The 18,641-nt window shown below is 47.6% G+C and overlaps 1 protein-coding gene across 4 annotated transcripts in view; it reads right to left on the bottom strand.

Annotated features, from left to right (window-relative positions):
* Positions 1-18,641, bottom strand: part of KTI12 (KTI12 chromatin associated homolog) — a 143,914-nt gene that overhangs the window by 71,955 nt on the left and 53,318 nt on the right. For all 4 annotated transcript variants that reach the window (XM_063926577.1, XM_063926580.1, XM_063926576.1 and 1 more), the window contains exon 3: positions 15,152-15,203. In XM_063926577.1, coding sequence (XP_063782647.1) covers positions 15,152-15,203 — 52 coding nt within the window. The remainder of the gene's footprint in view (positions 1-15,151; positions 15,204-18,641) is intronic.

The raw sequence follows: 18,641 nt of genomic DNA, 5'->3' as shown, positions 1-18,641 counted from the left end.
TCCTGTATTATCAACGGTTTTTTTGCCCATGGGGTGGGAAAAGGCCTACCCATCAATATCTCAAAAGGGGAGTACCCTAGGGTTTTCTGTGGGGTCATCCTAATTTCTGCTAGGATGATAGGGAGGACTTGCTTCCATTTGTGGAAGGTACCTCCTGTGGCCTTCCTTAGTTTGTCTTTGAGGGTCCTATTCATTCTTTCTACGACCCCTGAACTCTGCGGGTGGTACGGGATGTGAAACTTCCATTCTATTTGCAAGGCCTTCACTAGGGCCTGTGTGACTTTGGCTGTAAAGGCTGTGCCTTTGTCGCTATTTATCTGCAATGGGCATCCCCATCTCGGGATGATTTCCTGTGTTAGGATTCTAGCTACTGTCTTAGCATCCTCTGACTTAGTTGGGAATACTTCTGGCCAGCGAGAGAACATATCTACAATGACCAGGGCATATTCTTGTTTGCCTATGCCAGGGATATGGGTAAAATAAATTTGTAAGTGTGTAAAAGGGGTAGTGGGGTATTCAAGATGCTGGTGTTTCGCTTTATTAGGGTTGTTAGGGTTGTTCCTGAGGCAGGTGATGCATCTGCTAACATATTGGTCCACAAGTGTTTTGGCCTCAGTAACATAAAAATCCTTGGTTAGTAGGAGGAGTGTTGTGGCTTTACTATGGTGACCAACACCATGGTAATGGGCAATGAGCAAAGGGGCACTGGACTGGGGTATACAGGGTTTCCCCTCTTTGCAGATTAATCCTGATTTAGGATTTTTCTGCAGAATTGGGTAAGTCCAATCGGAGAGATCAGTATTAGTCGCAGCAGCTTGAAGTTGAGTGAGCAGATGGACGTTGTCAAGGGAGGGAGGGGCCATGACTGCCATGTGAGAATGGGCAGTAGGCTGTAGGGCCGCTTGTTTAGCAGTAGTGTCTGCAAGGGCGTTGCCAAGGGAGATATTATCCTTGCCGCCAGTATGTGCCTTGCAGTGGATAATGGCAATGTCAGAAGGGAGGGTAATGGCATGTAACAGATCAGAGATGAGCTGCGCATGCGAGATACCCTTACCATCTGCCCCGAGAAAGCCACGGCGTTGCCAAATGACCCCATGGTCATGAACAACGCCGTGGGCGTATCTGGAGTCAGTGTAGATGGTAACAGGCTTGTTCTGGTAGAGCTGACATGCTCTAGTGAGTGCAATGAGTTCTGCAGCTTGCGCGGACTGATAAGGTATTGGTAGGGCTTCCAACACAGTGTCAGGGAGGGTGACAATGGCATAGCCAGCTTGGTATGTATTGTCATTGGGCCTACTACAGGAGCCGTCAACAAAAACTATGTCTGCGCCTGGTATGGGAACAGGAGACATGTCAAGTCTGGGAGAAGTTTCAGCTTCAATGGAAGCAGCACAGTCATGTAGGTCGGGTGGTTCATCCTCGGGACCTTTCAAGCCTAAAAGGGCATTGAGAATGGGTGCTGGGCCAGAAGAACTAGCAGTGTACTTGATGGTAAGGGTAGGGTTACTCAAAAGGAGTACTTCATATCCACTAAGGCGTTGAGCAGACATGTGCTGTGTGTGTAAGCCTTTAAGTATTGCCAGGACATCATGTGTGGTGTGGAGTACTGTGGTGTGGCCTAAAGTGAGGGTAGTGGCCATTTCTGCAACCATTGCACAGGCTGCCAAAGCCCTGAGGCAGGCAGGCATACCTTGCACAGACACTGGCATGACTTTGGAAAAAAATGCCACGGGGCGCAACTTCCCTCCATGAAACTGTGTGAGCACCCCCGCCATGGTTTTACAATTGTCCCTTGCATATAGATGGAAAGGTAGTACATAATTGGGGAGGCCAAGTGCCGGACTTTTCATCAACATACATTTTAAACTTTCATATGCAGTTAACATTTCTTGTGACCATTGTACAGTTTTAGGTTTGTCCTTCAGTGTGGCTTGTCTCAAAATGTTATCATAATAGGAGCAATCAGATATCCACTGTCTGCAGTAATTTACCATACCCAGGAAGGACAGTAGTTCCTTCTGGGTAGTTGGGGTGACCAGGCCCAATACAGACTGTATGCGTTGTGGACTGATTTTCCTCTCTCCCTGAGTGAGCACAAAACCTAAGTAATCAACATGCTTTTTACACCATTGCATTTTTGTTTTGGACACCTTGTGTCCACATTCACAAAGCCAGTTTAGTAATGAAACACCATCCTCTCGGCAGGCCTCCTCAGTTTGACTACAGAGCAGCAGATCATCTGCATACTGTAGCAGGACTGAACCATGGTGAGGTTGCCAGGGCCTCAATGTGGCCTGGAGTACAATGCTATAGACAACGGGTGAGTCAATATAGCCCATGGGTAATCTGCACCAGGTAAGTTGTTTACCCTCAAAAGAAAAGGCAAAAAGTAATTGTGTCTGTGAATCTACAGGTATGCTGAAAAAGGCATTCTTCAAATCAATTACAGAGAAGAACGCAGCATCTGCAGGGATTGCAGAAATGAGTGAGTTTACGTCTGGGACAATTGGTGCAATTGGGACAATTAGCTGATTGATCGCTCTGAGATCCTGTACAAATCTTATGCTGCCATCAGCCTTGGCAACAGGGTTCACAGGAGTACAGTATGGTGATACAATATGTCTGAGAATACCCTGTTGTAAGAATTGCTGTATCATGGGGCAGAGACCTTCTATCTTTTCTGGTGAGAGGGGATACTGTTTTTGATAAACAGGGTGTGAGTCGGGTTTGAGATTGGCCTTATATGGTGTGCATGAGATTAGGCCAGTGTCATATGGACCTTCTGACCAAAGAGCGGGGTTTACTTGGGCGAGGTCAGGCATGTTGGTAGTCATTTCCCAAATTGGAAAATGAGGGGATTACATATCCAACCCAGTACCAGTAGGTGAGGGCAGGATAGAGATGGAAAGTTTGCTAAGCAGGTCCCTACCTAGTAGGTTAATGGGGCACTCAGGTATGACTGTGAACCTATGTTTGCCCATGCGCAACCCCTTTGTTGTGGAGACAGAGAGGGCCTTGGTTAGGTAGGCATCGGTGGGTATCCCATTGATTCCCATTGAAGGAGCAGTCTTTTCCAAATCACCATCATATAGGTCAGAACACAAAACACTGGTTGTTGCACCGCTGTCCACTAAAAAGGGAATTTTACTTCCATTTATAATAAGTGGCAGCAGAGGTGAATCTTTCCAATGACGGGTGAGTTGAATAAAGGCTGGGATACCCTCCTCCGGGCCCCGTCAGTGCGCGGGGTCTTGCCAGTCAACTCTGAAACGTACATGATCAGAGAGAGGGTTGTCATGGCGTGGGCGGGGGTGTTGTTGGGGGGCAGGATTCAGAGCAGGCTGTCGAGGTGTCTGAGGGGGCTGGGGGCAATCTCTTGCCCAGTGACCATCCTGGCCACAGTTGTAACAGGAGGTGTGCCGTTTGCCGGCCATGTCTCCTGTAGGTGATTTATGTTGGGGTCTTTGGAATCTTCCCTGACTGCGGGGTTGGTTCTGTCTGTCAAAGCGTCTGGAGTTCTGATAGTTATGAGTGGGTGCAGGTTTCTTTACATCAAAACACCCTGCAGCCTCTTTCTCATATAGATGTTTTTCAAAATCTTTCGTACTATCAGAAGTCCAGGAAGAGACGCTTTGCTTAACAGAAACTATGACAGAAGGTAGAAGGTTGTTAATGAAGGTGGAAATGAGTAAGCTTTCTGAGTTAAGCAAAGGTAAGCCAGCGTCATCTGTCCAGCAGTCCTTAAACCTTTTCCAAAACTCAGTAACAGACTCTGAGGGCTTCTGTTTACAAGCTACAGCGACAGGCAAAGAAGCACGGGTTTTAAAGACTTCCTTCATATGTGTATCAATTTCCTTCCACATATCCTCGATACCTGTCAGTGTGTTGAGGGGGTAAGCAGCGGCACTATTTTGTGCAGCGGGTGTGTGGATGGTAGGGACCTTTGTCCAATCCCATCCATTATAGTGGTCGATTACACCATCTATAATCAGCCTCATGTCTTCTTGTGTATAGCTGCGTCCTTTGCAAGCTTTGCGCAAATAAGATATACAGCCATCGGGGGTAATGGTGGGCTTGGGACAGTGTTTTACTATCCTGTCTAAATCTTCTATTTCAATGGGTTTAATTAACATTTGGTCTCCCACTGTCATAAAGGGTAAGTGGAGGGCAACGGTGGTGGAAGAAGCTTCACCGCCGTCAGAGAATTCAGTTCCTCCTCGAGTGACATGGGGGGAGAAGGAGCCCTCGGCAGCGATAGTGGAATCGGCTGTGCGGCGGGTGGCTGATTGTTTAAGGGATGTGGGCTGGGAGGTTATTACACTATTATCTAAACTCTGGGTTACTGGTGCGTTAGGGATAGAGCTAGTGGACGCATTTTCTAGCAGTGGAGTTGGAGGCGATCCCATCTGCTGTGAAAGGGTTACTGCTGCTAAGAGATCTGTGTCTTTAAGAGCAGGATATACTGGAATGTAAGGGGGAGGCGAGAGGGTTTTCAAAGATTTACAGGTTCTCACTTCCTCCCTTCTGTGCTGTTGGGAACTGATATTTTTAATCCTCCTTTGTTTCTTATTGATGGATTTATCATACCAATAGGGCGCTATGGTCAGCCACTGCTCACCCCCGGCCCGCATATATGTCATATCCCATTGTGGATCATGATCATACCACGGCCAGGCTTCCCTATCCCCTAAACAAAGACCTTTAACCATATCCATATAGAAAGGGTAATTACTGCCTTCCCGTGGAAATGGGTCCTGTCCTGCTTTCTCTGTCCACCCTGCTAAATTATCCACCCAGGGATCAATCAAATAATAATCAGAGGTAGAATTACGGGCCACGTATTCTTTACATGTCTCCCCGGCTAGGGGAGGTGGGTATACAGTTTTCTTACTCTGACCAGAGCCCATAGTAAAAACACAATTTCCAACAACTTTCTATGCATGCATCAGCTAACCAGTTAATTAGTTATTGACAATATCACAATATCATCTGCATAGTATTTTAACAAAACAATTGATAGTAATAATCTGTACGTTTACTCACCACTCGTACAGGGACTTGGAAATGCAGCGTATTGTGATAGGAAGCAAGAAAGTTATAAGGGTATTCAACAGACGTGCACTTACCACCCGTCAAGCTGAATACATGAAACTTATACTCTAATATCTGTTATGGCCATAACATAATAAGTAGACAATCAAATCGAGGTAAAATCTACGTTATGTATAGACTCCCAGGTCTATTTTAAGTATCCCAGATACTAACGTCTTTGGAGAATTGCGCTTGGACCCCTGGTCACTTCTCAGACGTATCTTTAAGTCCCAGACATTAAAGATGTTTGGTCACGTGTTCCCAGAACACTGACACGGATTCAGCTTCAGTGTATGACCGCAATCCCGTATGGCAAAGACAGACAATAAATTCTCTATCTTACCGTCCGGGGACGATCAACTGAATTCCGGCAAGAGCCCCCACTTGTAAGGATTCTTCCTCTATCCTTTAACCCTCGATGTGATAGTCTCTTAGACGTCCGTGAGTGTAAACCTTTTGCTACAAGTAACATGCAAAACACAAGCAGTAAAGATTCACACTGTTTATTGTTTGTTTAACAAAAGTATATAAAAGAAAGGATTTAGGGCGTGTATGTCCCAAGTCAATAACTAATTGGACAGAACACAAAAGGGGGTCAACATAACATGATTGGCTAGAAACTGCCGCAGCGGAAGGATATACATATATGGGCAAATTTGTACTCAAATAGAAAAGTTATTCACACGGTATAAAAAGATAACAGACAAAGACAGTAGCAAAAAATGTGCTGGAACAAACAGTTCTGTAACACAAACAATTCTATGACATGTGAAGCAGAGACGAGCTTTAACCCTTTCAGTACCCTTGATGTGAAGGGCAAATTGGGACATGCAGGTAAGCATCCTTTATGTCCAGGGACACCATAAAGTCCCCTTCTTCCAGATTCGCTATCACTGCTCTGAGTGACTCCATCTTGAACTTGAATTTTTGTATGTACAGGTTCAAAGATTTCAGATTTAGAATAGGTCTTACCGAGCCGTCCGGCTTCGGTACCACAAATAGCGTGGAGTAATACCCCTTTCCCTGTTGTAGGAGGGGTACCTTGACTATCACCTGCTGAGAAAACAGCTTGTGAATGGCTTCCAATACCGTCGCCCTGTCTGAGGGAGACGTTGGCAAAGCAGACTTTAGGAACCTGCGAGGGGGAGACTTCTCGAATTCCAACCTGTAACCCTGAGATACTACCTGCAGGATCCAGGGGTCCACCTGTGAGCAAGCCCACTGTGCGCTGAAATTCTTGAGTCGACCCCCCACCGCTCCTGAGTCCGCTTGTAAGGCCCCAGCGTCATGCTGAGGGCTTTGCAGAACCCTGAGAGGGCTTCTGTTCCTGGGCAGGGGCTGCTTGCTGCCCTCTCTTACCCCTTCCTCTGCCCCGAGGCAGATATGACTGTCCTTTTGTCCGCTTATTCTTATAGGACCGAAAGGACTGCGGCTGAAAAGACGGTGTCTTTTTCTGTTGGGAGGGGGTCTGAGGTAAAAAGGTGGATTTTCCGGCAGTTGCCGTGGCCACCAGATCCGATAGACCGACGCCAAATAATTCCTCCCCTTTATACGGCAATACTTCCATATGTCGTTTGGAATCCGCATCACCTGACCACTGTCGCGTCCATAAACTCCTTCTGGCAGATATGGACATCGCATTTACTCTCGATGCCAGAGTGCAAATATCTCTCTGAGCATCTCGCATATAAAGGAAAGCATCCTTTAATTGCTCTATAGTCAATAAAATACTGTCCCTATCCAGGGTATCAATATTTTCAGTCAGGGAATCCAACCAGACGACCCCAGCACTGCACATCCAGGCTGAGGCGATGGCTGGTCGCAGTATAACACCAGTATGTGTGTATATACTTTTTAGGGTAGTTTCCAGTCTCCTATCAGCTGGATCCCTGAGGGCGGCCGTATCAGGAGACGGTAACGCCACTTGTTTTGATAAGCGTGTGAGCGCCTTATCCACCCTAGGGGGTGTTTCCTAGCGCGCCCTAACCTCTGGCGGGAAAGGGTATAATGCTAATAACTTTTTTGAAATTAGCACTTTTCTATCTGGGTTAACCCACGCTTCATCACATACATCATTTAATTCCTCTGATTCAGGAAAAACTACAGGTAGTTTTTTCACCCCCCACATAATACCCCTTTTTGTGGTACTTGCAGTATCAGAGATATGCAAAGCCTCCTTCATTGCCGTGATCATATAACGTGTGGCCCTACTTGAAAATACGTTTGTTTCATCACCGTCGACACTAGATTCAGTGTCTGTGTCTGGGTCTGTGTCGACCGACTGAGGTAAAGGGCGCTTTACAGCCCCTGACGGTGTCTGAGACGCCTGGGCAGGTACTAACTGGTTTGCCGGCCGTCTCATGTCGTCAACTGATTTTTGTAATGTGCTGACATTATCACGTAATTCCATAAACAAAGCCATCCATTCCGGTGTCGACTCCCTGGGGGGTGACATCACCATTATCGGCAATTGCTCTGCCTCCACACCAACATCGTCCTCATACATGTCGACACACACGTACCGACACACAGCAGACACACAGGGAATGCTCTTATCGAAGACAGGACCCCACTAGCCCTTTGGGGAGACAGAGGGAGAGTTTGCCAGCACACACCCAAGCGCTATAATATATATGGGAACAACCTTATATAAGTGTTGTTCCTTATAGCAGCTTAAATATATCAAAATATCGCCAAAAAATGCCCCCCCTCTCTGTTTTACCCTGTTTCTGTAGTGCAGTGCAGGGGAGAGTCCTGGGAGCCTTCCTCACAGCGGAGCTGAGCAGGAAAATGGCGCTGTGTGCTGAGGAGAATAAGCCCCGCCCCCTATTTCGGCGGGCTTTTCTCCCGGAGTTTTAGATATCTGGCATGGGTTAAATACATACATATAGCCTCAATGGCTATATGTGATGTATTCTTTTGCCATAAAGGTATTAAATATTGCTGCCCAGGGCGCCCCCAGCAGCGCCCTGCACCCTCCGTGACCGCTTGGTGTGAAGTGTGTGACAACAATGGCGCACAGCTGCAGTGCTGTGCGCTACCTTCATGAAGACTGAAGAGCCTTCTGCCGCCTGTTTCCGGACCTTCAATCTTCAGCATCTGTAAGGGGGGTCGGCGGCGCGGCTCCGGGACGAACCCCAGGGTGAGACCTGTGTTCCGACTCCCTCTGGAGCTAATGGTGTCCAGTAGCCTAAGAATCCAATCCATCCTGCACGCAAGTGAGTTGAAATTCTCTCCCCTAAGTCCCTCGATGCAGTGAGCCTGTTGCCAGCAGGACTCACTGAAAATAAAAAACCTTTTTCTAAGCAGCTCTTTAGGAGAGCCACCTAGATTGCACCCTGCTCGGACGGGCACAAAAACCTAACTGAGGCTTGGAGGAGGGTCATAGGGGGAGGAGCCAGTACACACCACCTAATCCTAAAGCTTTATTTTTGTGCCCTGTCTCCTGCGGAGCCGCTATTCCCCATGGTCCTGACGGAGTCCCCAGCATCCACTTAGGACGTTAGAGAAACATACATCAGTCTGGAGGGGGAGGGGGGGAGATTGTACTCACCGCTTCCTTCCGTCAGGCGTTTCGACCCAGCGGCCCCGACACGCGCCGCACGCAGCGGTGTCCGGCCATTTTTGATACTCACCGCTGCCATGCTGCCGGAATCTTCTGCTGGATGGAGTGGCCCCGACACGCGCCGCACGCAGCAGTGTCCGGCCAACTCAGGAGAGCTCAGTGTCTCCCTCAGCCGGGGCCCATCCCGAGCCGCACGCAGCTGCGATGGGACCCCGCCGGCAGCTCCCGCGGTGCAGACTGGCAGTGGCAGAGCTGCCAGTCTGTGAGTGTGTGAAAAATAATAAAGAAAAAAGAAAAAATTCTTCAGCTAAACCCAAGTGAACCAGCTACCTCGGGCACTAAACTAAGACTGGCTTGGAGGGGAGATAGTAGGGGAGGAGCTAGCCACAGTGTGAGAATGTGCAAGTTGAATCGTGCAACAGATCCAGCGAGCAATAGTCTGCTTAGAAGCAGGAGCACCCAGCTTGTTGGGTGCATGCAGGATAAACAGCGAGTCAGTTTTTCTGACTCTAGCCGTCCTAGAAACATAGATTTTCAGGGCCCGGACTACATCCAGCAGCTTGGAAGCCTCCAAGTCCCGAGTAGCCGCAGGCACCACAATAGGTTGGTTCAAATGAAACGCTGATACCACCTTAGGGAGAAATTGGGGACGAGTCCTTAATTCTGCCCTGTCCATATGGAAGATCAGATAGGGGCTCTTACATGACAAAGCCGCCAATTCTGACACACGCCTAGCCGAAGCCAAGGCCAAAAGCATGACCACTTTCCACGTGAGATATTTCAACTCCATGGTCTGAAGTGGCTCAAACCAATGTGATTTTAGGAAATCCAACACAACGTTGAGTTCCCAACGTGCCACTGGAGGCACAAAAGGGGGCTGAATATGCAGCACTCCTTTAACAAACGTCTGAACTTCAGGCAGTGAAGCCAGTTCTTTTTGAAAGAAAATAGACAGGGCCGAAATCTGGACTTTAATGGATCCCAATTTTAGGCCCATAGTCACACCTGACTGTAGGAAGTGCAGAAATCGACCCAGCTGAAATTCTTCTGTTGGGGCCTTCATAGCCTCACACCAAGCAACATATTTTCGCCATGTGCGGTGATAATGTTTTGCTGTCACATCCTTCATAGCTTTTATCAGCGTAGGAATGACTTCAACCGGAATGCCCTTTTCCATCAGGATCCGGCGTTCAACCGACATGCCGTCAAACGCAGCCGCGGTAAGTCTTGGAACAGACAGGGCCCCTTCTGTAGCAGGTCCTGTCGGAGCGGCAGAGGCCATGGGTCCTCTGAGATCATTTCTTGTAGTTCTGGGTACCAAGTCCTTCTTGGCCAATCCGGAACGATGAGTATAGTTCTTACTCCTCTCTTTCTTATTATCCTCAGTACCTTTGGTATGAGAGGAAGAGGAGGGAACACATAAACCGACTGGTACACCCACGGTGTCACTAGAGCGTCCACAGCTATCGCCTGAGGGTCCCTTGACCTGGCGCAATATCTGTTTAGCTTTTTGTTGAGGCGGGACGCCATCATGTCCACCTGTGGCCTTTCCCAACGATTTACAATCAGCTGGAAGACTTCTGGATGAAGTCCCCACTCTCCTGGGTGGAGGTCGTGCCTGCTGAGGAAGTCTGCTTCCCAGTTGTCCACTCCCGGAATGAACACTGCTGACAGTGCTATCACGTGATTTTCCGCCCATCGGAGAATCCTTGTGGCTTCTGCCATCGCCATCCTGCTTCTTGTGCCGCCCTGTCGGTTTACATGGGCGACCGCCGTGATGTTGTCTGACTGAATCAGCACCGGCTGGTTTTGAAGCAGGGGTTTTGCCTGACTTAGGGCATTGTAAATGGCCCTTAGTTCCTGAATATTTATGTGTAGGGAAGCTTCCTGACTCGACCATTGTCCTTGGAAGTTTCTTCCCTGAGTGACTGCCCCCCAACCTCGGAGGCTTGCATCCGTGGTCACCAGGACCCAGTCCTGTATGCCGAATTTGTGGCCCTCGAGTAGATGAGCACACTGCAGCCACCACAGCAGAGACACCCTGGCCCTCGGGGACAGGGTGATCAGCCGATGCATCTGAAGATGCGATCCGGACCACTTGTCTAACAGATCCCACTGAAAGATCCTTGCATGGAACCTGCCGAATGGAATTGCCTCGTAAGAAGCTACCATCTTTCCCAGGACTCGCGTGCAGTGATGCACCGACACCTGTTTTGGTTTTAGGAGGTCTCTGACCAGAGATGACAACTCCTTGGCCTTCTCCTCCGGGAGAAACACCTTCTTCTGTTCTGTGTCCAGAATCATACCCAGGAACAGCAGACGCGTCGTAGGAACCAGCTGCGACTTCGGGATATTCAGAATCCAGCCGTGCTGTTGTAGCACTTCCTGAGATAGTGCTACTCCGACCAACAACTGCTCCCTGGACCTCGCCTTTATAAGGAGATCGTCCAAGTACGGGATAATTATAACTCCCTTCTTTCGAAGGAGTATCATCATTTCGGCCATTACTTTGGTAAATACCCTCGGTGCCGTGGACAGACCAAACGGCAACGTTTGGAATTGGTAATGGCAGTCCTGTACCACAAAACGGAGGTACACCTGGTGAGGTGGGTAAATGGGGACATGTAGGTAAGCATCCTTGATGTCCAGTGATACCATGTAATCCTCCTCTTCCAGGCTTGCAATAACCGCCCTGAGCGATTCCATTTTGAACTTGAACTTCCTTATATAAGTGTTCAAGGATTTCAAATTTAGAATGGGTCTCACCGAACCGTCTGGTTTCGGTACCACAAACATTGTGGAATAGTAACCCCGTCCCTGTTGAAGGAGGGGAACTTTGATTATCACCTGCTGGAGGTACAGCTTGTGAATTGCCGCCAGTACTACCTTCCTGTCCTGGGGAGTAGCTGGCAAGGCTGATTTGAGGTAACGGCGAGGGGGAGACGTCTCGAATTCCAGCTTGTATCCCTGAGATACCACTTGTAGAACCCAGAGATCCACCTGTGAGCGAACCCACTGGTCGCTGAAGTTCCGGAGACGGGCCCCCACCGCACCTGGCTCCACATGTGGAGCCCCAGCGTCATGCGGTGGACATAGTGGAAGCAGGGGAGGATTTTTGTTCTTGGGAACTGGATGTATGGTGCAGCTTTTTCCCTCTACCCCTGCCTCTGGGCAGAAAAGGACGCGCCTCTAACCCGCTTGCCTTTCTGAGGCCGAAAGTACTGCACTTGATAATACGGTGCTTTCTTAGGCTGTGAGGGAGCCTGAGGTAAAAAAGTCGACTTCCCAGCTGTTGCTGTGGATAAGAGGTCCGAAAGACCGTCCCCAAACAATTCCTCACCCTTATAAGGCAAAATTTCCGTGTGCCTTTTAGAATCAGCATCACCTGTCCACTGCCGAGTCCATAATACTCTCCTGGCAGAAATGGACATTGCATTAATTCTAGATGCCAGCCGGCAAATGTCCCTCTGTGCATCTCTCATATATAAGACTACGTCTTTAATATGCTCTATGGTTAGCAATATAGTGTCCCTGTCAAGGGAATCAATGTTATCAGACAGGGAATCAGACCACGCTGCTGCAGCACTACACATCCATGCTGAAGCAATAGCAGGTCTCAGTATAGTACCTGAGTGTGTATACACAGACTTCAGGATAGCCTCCTGCTTTCTATTTGCAGGTTCCTTTAAGGCGGCCGTATCCTGAGACGGCAGTGCCACCTTTTTTGATAAGCGTGAGCGCCTTGTCCACCTTAGGGGATGTCTCCCAGCGTAACCTATCCGTTGGCGGGAAAGGGTACGCCATCAGTAACCGCTTAGAAATTACTAGTTTCTAATCTGGGGAACCCCACGCTTCTTCACACAATTCATTTAACTCATCAGATGGGGGAAAAGTCACTGGCGCTTTTTCTCCCCAAACATAAATACCCTTTTTTGTGGTAACCGGGTTAATGTCAGAAATGTGCAACACATTTTTCATTGCCGTAATCATGCGTCGGATGGCCCTAGTGGATTGTACATTTGTCTCATCCTCGTCGACACTGGAGTCAGACTCCGTGTCGACATCTGTGTCTGCCATCTGAGGTAGCGGGTGTTTTTGAGCCCCTGACGGCCTCTGAGATGCCTGGGCAGGCGCGGGCTGAGATGCCGGCTGTCCCAAAGCTGCGTCATCGAACCTTTTATGCAAGGAGTGGACACTGTCGGTTAATACCTTCCACATATCCATCCACTCAGGTGTCGGCCCCGCAGGGGGCGACATCACACTTATCGGCACCTGCTCCGCCTCCACGTAAGCGTCCTCATCAAACATGTCGACACAGCTGTACCGACACACCGCACACACACACAGGGAATGCTCTGACTGAGGACAGGACCCCACAAAGTCCTTTGGGGAGACAGCGAGAGAGTATGCCAGCACACACCAGAGCGCTGTATAACAGAGGGAGAGACACTATACACAAAGTGAATTTCCCCCTATAGCTGCTATATCACAATTTGCGCCTAAATTTATGTGCCCCCCCTCTCTTTTTTACCCTTTCTGTAGTGTATACTGCAGGGGAGAGCCTGGGGAGCGTCCTTCCAGCGGAGCTGTGAAGAGAAAATGGCGCTGGCTGTGCTGAGGGAGATAGCCCCGCCCCTTCAACGGCGGGCTTCTCCCGCTTTTTATATCATCGTTAATGGCGGGGGTTTCTGCACATATACAGTGTTAAACACTGTATTATGTGCCTTTTATTGCCAAAAGGTATATTAATTGCAGCCCAGGGCGCCCCCCCCCCCCAGCGCCCTGCACCCACCAGTGACCAGAGCGTGTGGCGTGCTGTGGGAGCAATGGCGCACAGCTGCAGTGCTGTGCGCTACCTTATTGAAGACCGAAGTCTCGCCGATTTCCTCCGGTTTCTTCAGTCTTCTGGCTCTGCAAGGGGGACGGCGGCGCGGCTCCGGGAACGGACGATCGAGGTCGGGCCCTGTGTTCGATTCCTCTGGAGCTAATGGTGTCCAGTAGCCTAGAAGCACAAGCTAGCTGCAAGCAGGTAGGTTTGCTTCTCTCCCCTAAGTCCCACGTAGCAGTGAGTCTGTTGTCAGCAGATCTCACTGAAAATAAAAAACCTAACAAATACTTTTCTTTCTAGGAAGCTCAGGAGAGCCCCTAGAGTGCATCCAGCTCTGGCCGGGCACAGATTCTAACTGAGGTCTGGAGGAGGGGCATAGAGGGAGGAGCCAGTGCACACCAGATGTAGTACCTAATCTTTTCTTTAAAGAAGTGCCCAGTCTCCTGCGGAGCCCGTCTATTCCCCATGGTCCTTACGGAGTACCCAGCATCCACTAGGACGTCAGAGGAACCATCTTCTTTCATTTTCAACAAGGCTATCAGCCTCCCATCCGCAGCCCTTGGATGGGGGGGGGGGGGGGGGGGGGGGGGGGACGACAGCCTCGGGCTTCACCCCTGGCCCTTGGGTGGCTGGGGGGGGGGACCCCTTGATTTAAGGGGTCCCCACTCCTCCAGGGTACCCCGGCCAGGGGTGACTAGTTGGGTATTTAATGCCACAGCCGCAGGGAACGGTATAAAAGTGTCCCCCGGCTGTGGCATTATCTGTCCAGCTAGTGGAGCCCGGTGCTAGTACAAAAAATACGGGGGACCCCTATTCTTTTTGTCCCCCGTATTTTTTTCACCAGGACCAGGCGCAGAGCCCGGTGCTGGTTGTTAAAATACGGGGGATCCCCTGTCATTTTCCCCCCCGTATTTTTGCAACCAGGACCGGCTCAAAGAGCCCGAGGCTGGTTATGCTTAGGAGGGGGGACCCCACGCAATTTTTTTTCTGATTTTTACCATTCCATTAAAAAAATATATATATATATGTTTTTAAAAATATATAAATAATACTTGTGCCTCCAAAATAGACAAACCAAGTACCTAATCCCTTCTAATATAAATAGATATGCTATTACCAATAAAAAAAACACCAAAAAAAAACATGTTTTTAAAATTTTTTATTAGATTCCGCCACCAAAGTGTGGCGGATTGAAAATGACGAATTTACTGTTTAAAAGCACTGTTGTCGAATTTCCAAACTTCAATTGAATATACTTTTGGCGAATTGCCGCATTTGTACCATTGCAGAAATGTTGAATTTGACAAATGTCGAATTTCAAAAAGTCGAATTTGGAAAGTTCGTTTTTTTAACGGAAAGTACTGAATTGCATTGACAATTTATTTTTTTTGGCTAAAATGTCCAGTTTTTCAACATTTTCGGGAATTCGACCGCAATTGCATATACCCCATTGAATAGCTATCATCCGAATACCAGTGATGCTACTGGAGGACACCAAGACAAGAGTCCCTAGGTTGAAGAATGCCCATGTTGATTCCTGGGAAAAGAATTACTTAATAAAATATTATTACAATAGCCTACTAACAAACATGAAAAACACAGCTAGCATAAATTGCTTTGATCAATACAGTTTCCTCATCCATAAAACAGTTAAATGTATTGGTAACCTTTCAACTTCTGCCCTTAAAGCTCCACGTAGATCTTTCTCCTTCCTGGAATCTGCAATAAACAGGAGATTTTTTTTTCACAATACTATCTTTTACACACGTATGTTGGCAACTTATATTACAACCAAACCTTGTTGCTAAGGCAATGTGCATCTCAATATGTAGCATTATATTTGAAAGTGTATAACAGCCTATATGACCCTTTTAACATATAGGGACATGTTAGAATTATCTCATTGTCTATTAAAAGTCTTGTCTGACAGAGATACTAATACATTTAATAGCTTTACACAGCTTTTATGAAAATAAGAGCAAACTGGGTATCTATTTTTATAGCCAAAACACATTTATACCACGCATACACCAGAAAGACTTTCTGGGAAAACTAATAACTATTTCTAGACGTAGAGGACACAGGTTTTCATGCTCAGCTTTTCATATGCGTTAATAACATTTCACACTAACGTGATCTCCTAGCAACCGCAGCAGCTCAGTGTTCACTCTTACACCTATACATTAACACGAGAGCTAGATGGGCTGCAGTGGGACGGTGCAATTCGGAAACATACATTCTGCACTATGCACCAGAAGATTAAAGTTGAATACATACTGCATGATGTGTGACCCAGCTGATGGTGCGATGCAATGATACATTACGTGCGCTATAAGTACTGCACTATCCGGTGTACGAGGGGGCAATGTGCAGTTACCGAATGCATGTAACAGCATGCAGTTATTCATTGATCCTCCCATATAATGTGCAGCACATCAGATGGGAAGATGCGATGAACAGCGCCCATGCACGCGCAAGGTATCCGTTCAGATAGTCGACCATGTTATGGTCGACAGTCATTAGGTCGTCCACTATTGGTCGACATGGACACATGAAAATGGCCGACACATGAAAGGTAGACACATGAAAAGGTCGACATGAGTTTAACTTTTTTTCCTTTTGGGGAACTTTTCCATACTTTACGATCCACGTGGACTACGATTGGAACGGTAATCTGTGCCGAGCGAAGCGAAGGCACCATGCCCGAAGCATGGCGAGCGAAGCGAGGGGACGCGGTGCACTAATTGGGGTTCCCAGTCACATTACGCAAAAAACGACACAAAAAAAAAGAAAAAAAAGTAAAAAAAACTCATGTCGACCTTTCATGCGTCGACCATTTTCATGCGACGACCATTTTCATGTGTCGACCATTTTCATGTGTCGACCATGTGTCCATGTCAATGTCGACCAATAGTGGTCGACCTAATGACTGTAGACCATAACATGGTCGACCATTCATACCGGAACCCACGCGCAATTGGGTGTACACACTATATTAGGTGTACTATATATTGTTCTGATCTGTGTCAGAACAATAGATCGTACAATATATCTTATAGGGGGAGGAATTCAGTTAGGCACAATAATTTGTCGGCTGCGAAAAACGTGACTCTCGAGATATATTTTTTTCCGGGCAATTCATTTTGTGCCTTTTGAGGCTGAAGAATTATCTAATCCGGGTGAAACCACTTAGGGGCCGATTCTATTGTGTCCCGCAACACCTGCTTGGCGTCTATAGCAATGGCGTCTATCAGAACTAATCAATTTTTGCTCCGATCAAACACCGATTACCAGCTGAGACAACTCAGAGTTTAGCCGTGCAAAATTGCTAAACCCATCTAAAGCGCTGCAATGGGCGCCCAAAGTTCGGATTTGGGTTCTGTGTATGCAAAACCTACGGACATTAACAATTTTTTTCTCTCGTACCTTCGGAGGCTGCAAGAAAAGAAAAATGTGACTGCCACGGCTGATCAGCGTCTATTGGAGAAACAATTAAATAGCTCAGATAGACACCCATCCCTTTAAACGGCCAGTAGGTGGCGCGCGCAACACAACTGAATTGACCCCATAGAATTCGTGATAAGTTCATGGTCCTATGTGTTATCGCTGCTGGAATCATGAAAACAAGCTAATTATCAGCATTTTTTTTAGAGCCTGTTGAGGGCCCAAAAATAAATGGCAGATAATAGCTGCCAGCTGCCACACTTCAGGGCTAAATGAATAGCCCCGCGGGATCAATTAGCCCACAGTAAAATTATAGTGTGTGCCAAGCTTAAGAGAACTGTCTCATCTTAAACTGCTTATGGGGTATATGCAATTGCGGTCGAATTCCCGAAATTGTCGAATTTCGGGTCATTTTCGACCAAAAAAAAAAAAATCGCCTATGCAATTCAATGCTTTCCGACCAAAAAACGGACTTTCAAAATTCGACTTTTTGAAATTCGACTTTTTGCAAATTCGACTTTTCTGCAATGATACAAGTGCTGCAATTCGACCAAAGCATATTCAATTCAAGTTTGGAAATTCGACAGCAGTGCTTTTAGACAGCAAATTCGTCATTTTCAATCCGCCACACTTTGGAGGGTGAAAACAAATAAAAAAAATTTAAACATGTTTTTTTTGTGTTTTTTTGGGGGGGAATAGCAGATCTATTTATATTAGAAGGGATTAGGTACTTTTTTTTTTTTTTGGAGGCACAAATATTATTTATATATTTTTTTAAATATTATTATTATTATTTTTTTTTTTTATGCTGGAACGGTGAAATCATAAAAAAAAATGGCGTGGGGTCCCCCCTCCAAAGCATAACCAGCCTCGGGCTCTTCGAGCTGGTCCTGGTTCTAAAAATGCGGGGAAAAAATTGACAGGGGATCCCCCGTATTTTTAAAACCAGCACCGGGCTCTGCGCCTGGTGCCAAAAATACGGGGGACAAAAAGAGTAGGGGTCCCCCGTATTTTTAACACCAGCATCGGGCTCCACTAGCTGGACAGATAATGCCACAGCCGGGGGTCACTTTTATGCCGTGCCCTGCGGCCGTGGCATTAAATATCCAACTAGTCACCCCTGGCCGGGGTACCCTGGGGGAGTGGGGACCCCTTCAATCAAGGGGTCCCCCCCCCCCCAGCCACCCAAGGGCCAGGGGTGAAGCCAGAGGCTGTCCCCCCCCATCCAATGGGCTGCGGATGGGGGGGCTGATAGCCTTTTGTGATAATAAAAAGATAGTTTTTTCCAGTAGTACTACAAGTCCCAGCCAGCCTCCCCCGCAAGCTGGTACTTGGAGAACCACAAGTACCAGCATGCGGGAGAAAAACGGGCCCGCTGGTACCTGTAGTACTACTGGGAAAAAAATACCCAAATAAAAACAGGACACACACCGTCGACAGTAAAACTTTATTTCATACGTCGACACACACATACTTACCTATGTTCACACGCCGACATCGGTCCTCTTCTCCATGTAGAATCCACGGATACCTGAAAAGAAAAGATCAATATACTCACCTCAGCCATGGTCCAGAGATAAATCCACGTACTTGGCAAAAAAACAAACCGAACACCCGCTCCATGCCGGACTGAAAGGGGTCCCATGCTGACACATGGGACACCTTTCCACGAATGAGACCTGTCAGTGACAGCTGTCACAGAAAGGTCTCTAA

Source organism: Pseudophryne corroboree, chromosome 6 (genome assembly GCF_028390025.1).
Source record: "Pseudophryne corroboree isolate aPseCor3 chromosome 6, aPseCor3.hap2, whole genome shotgun sequence".
NCBI lineage: Eukaryota > Metazoa > Chordata > Amphibia > Anura > Myobatrachidae > Pseudophryne > Pseudophryne corroboree.
This window is presented reverse-complemented; position numbering and strand designations above follow the sequence as displayed.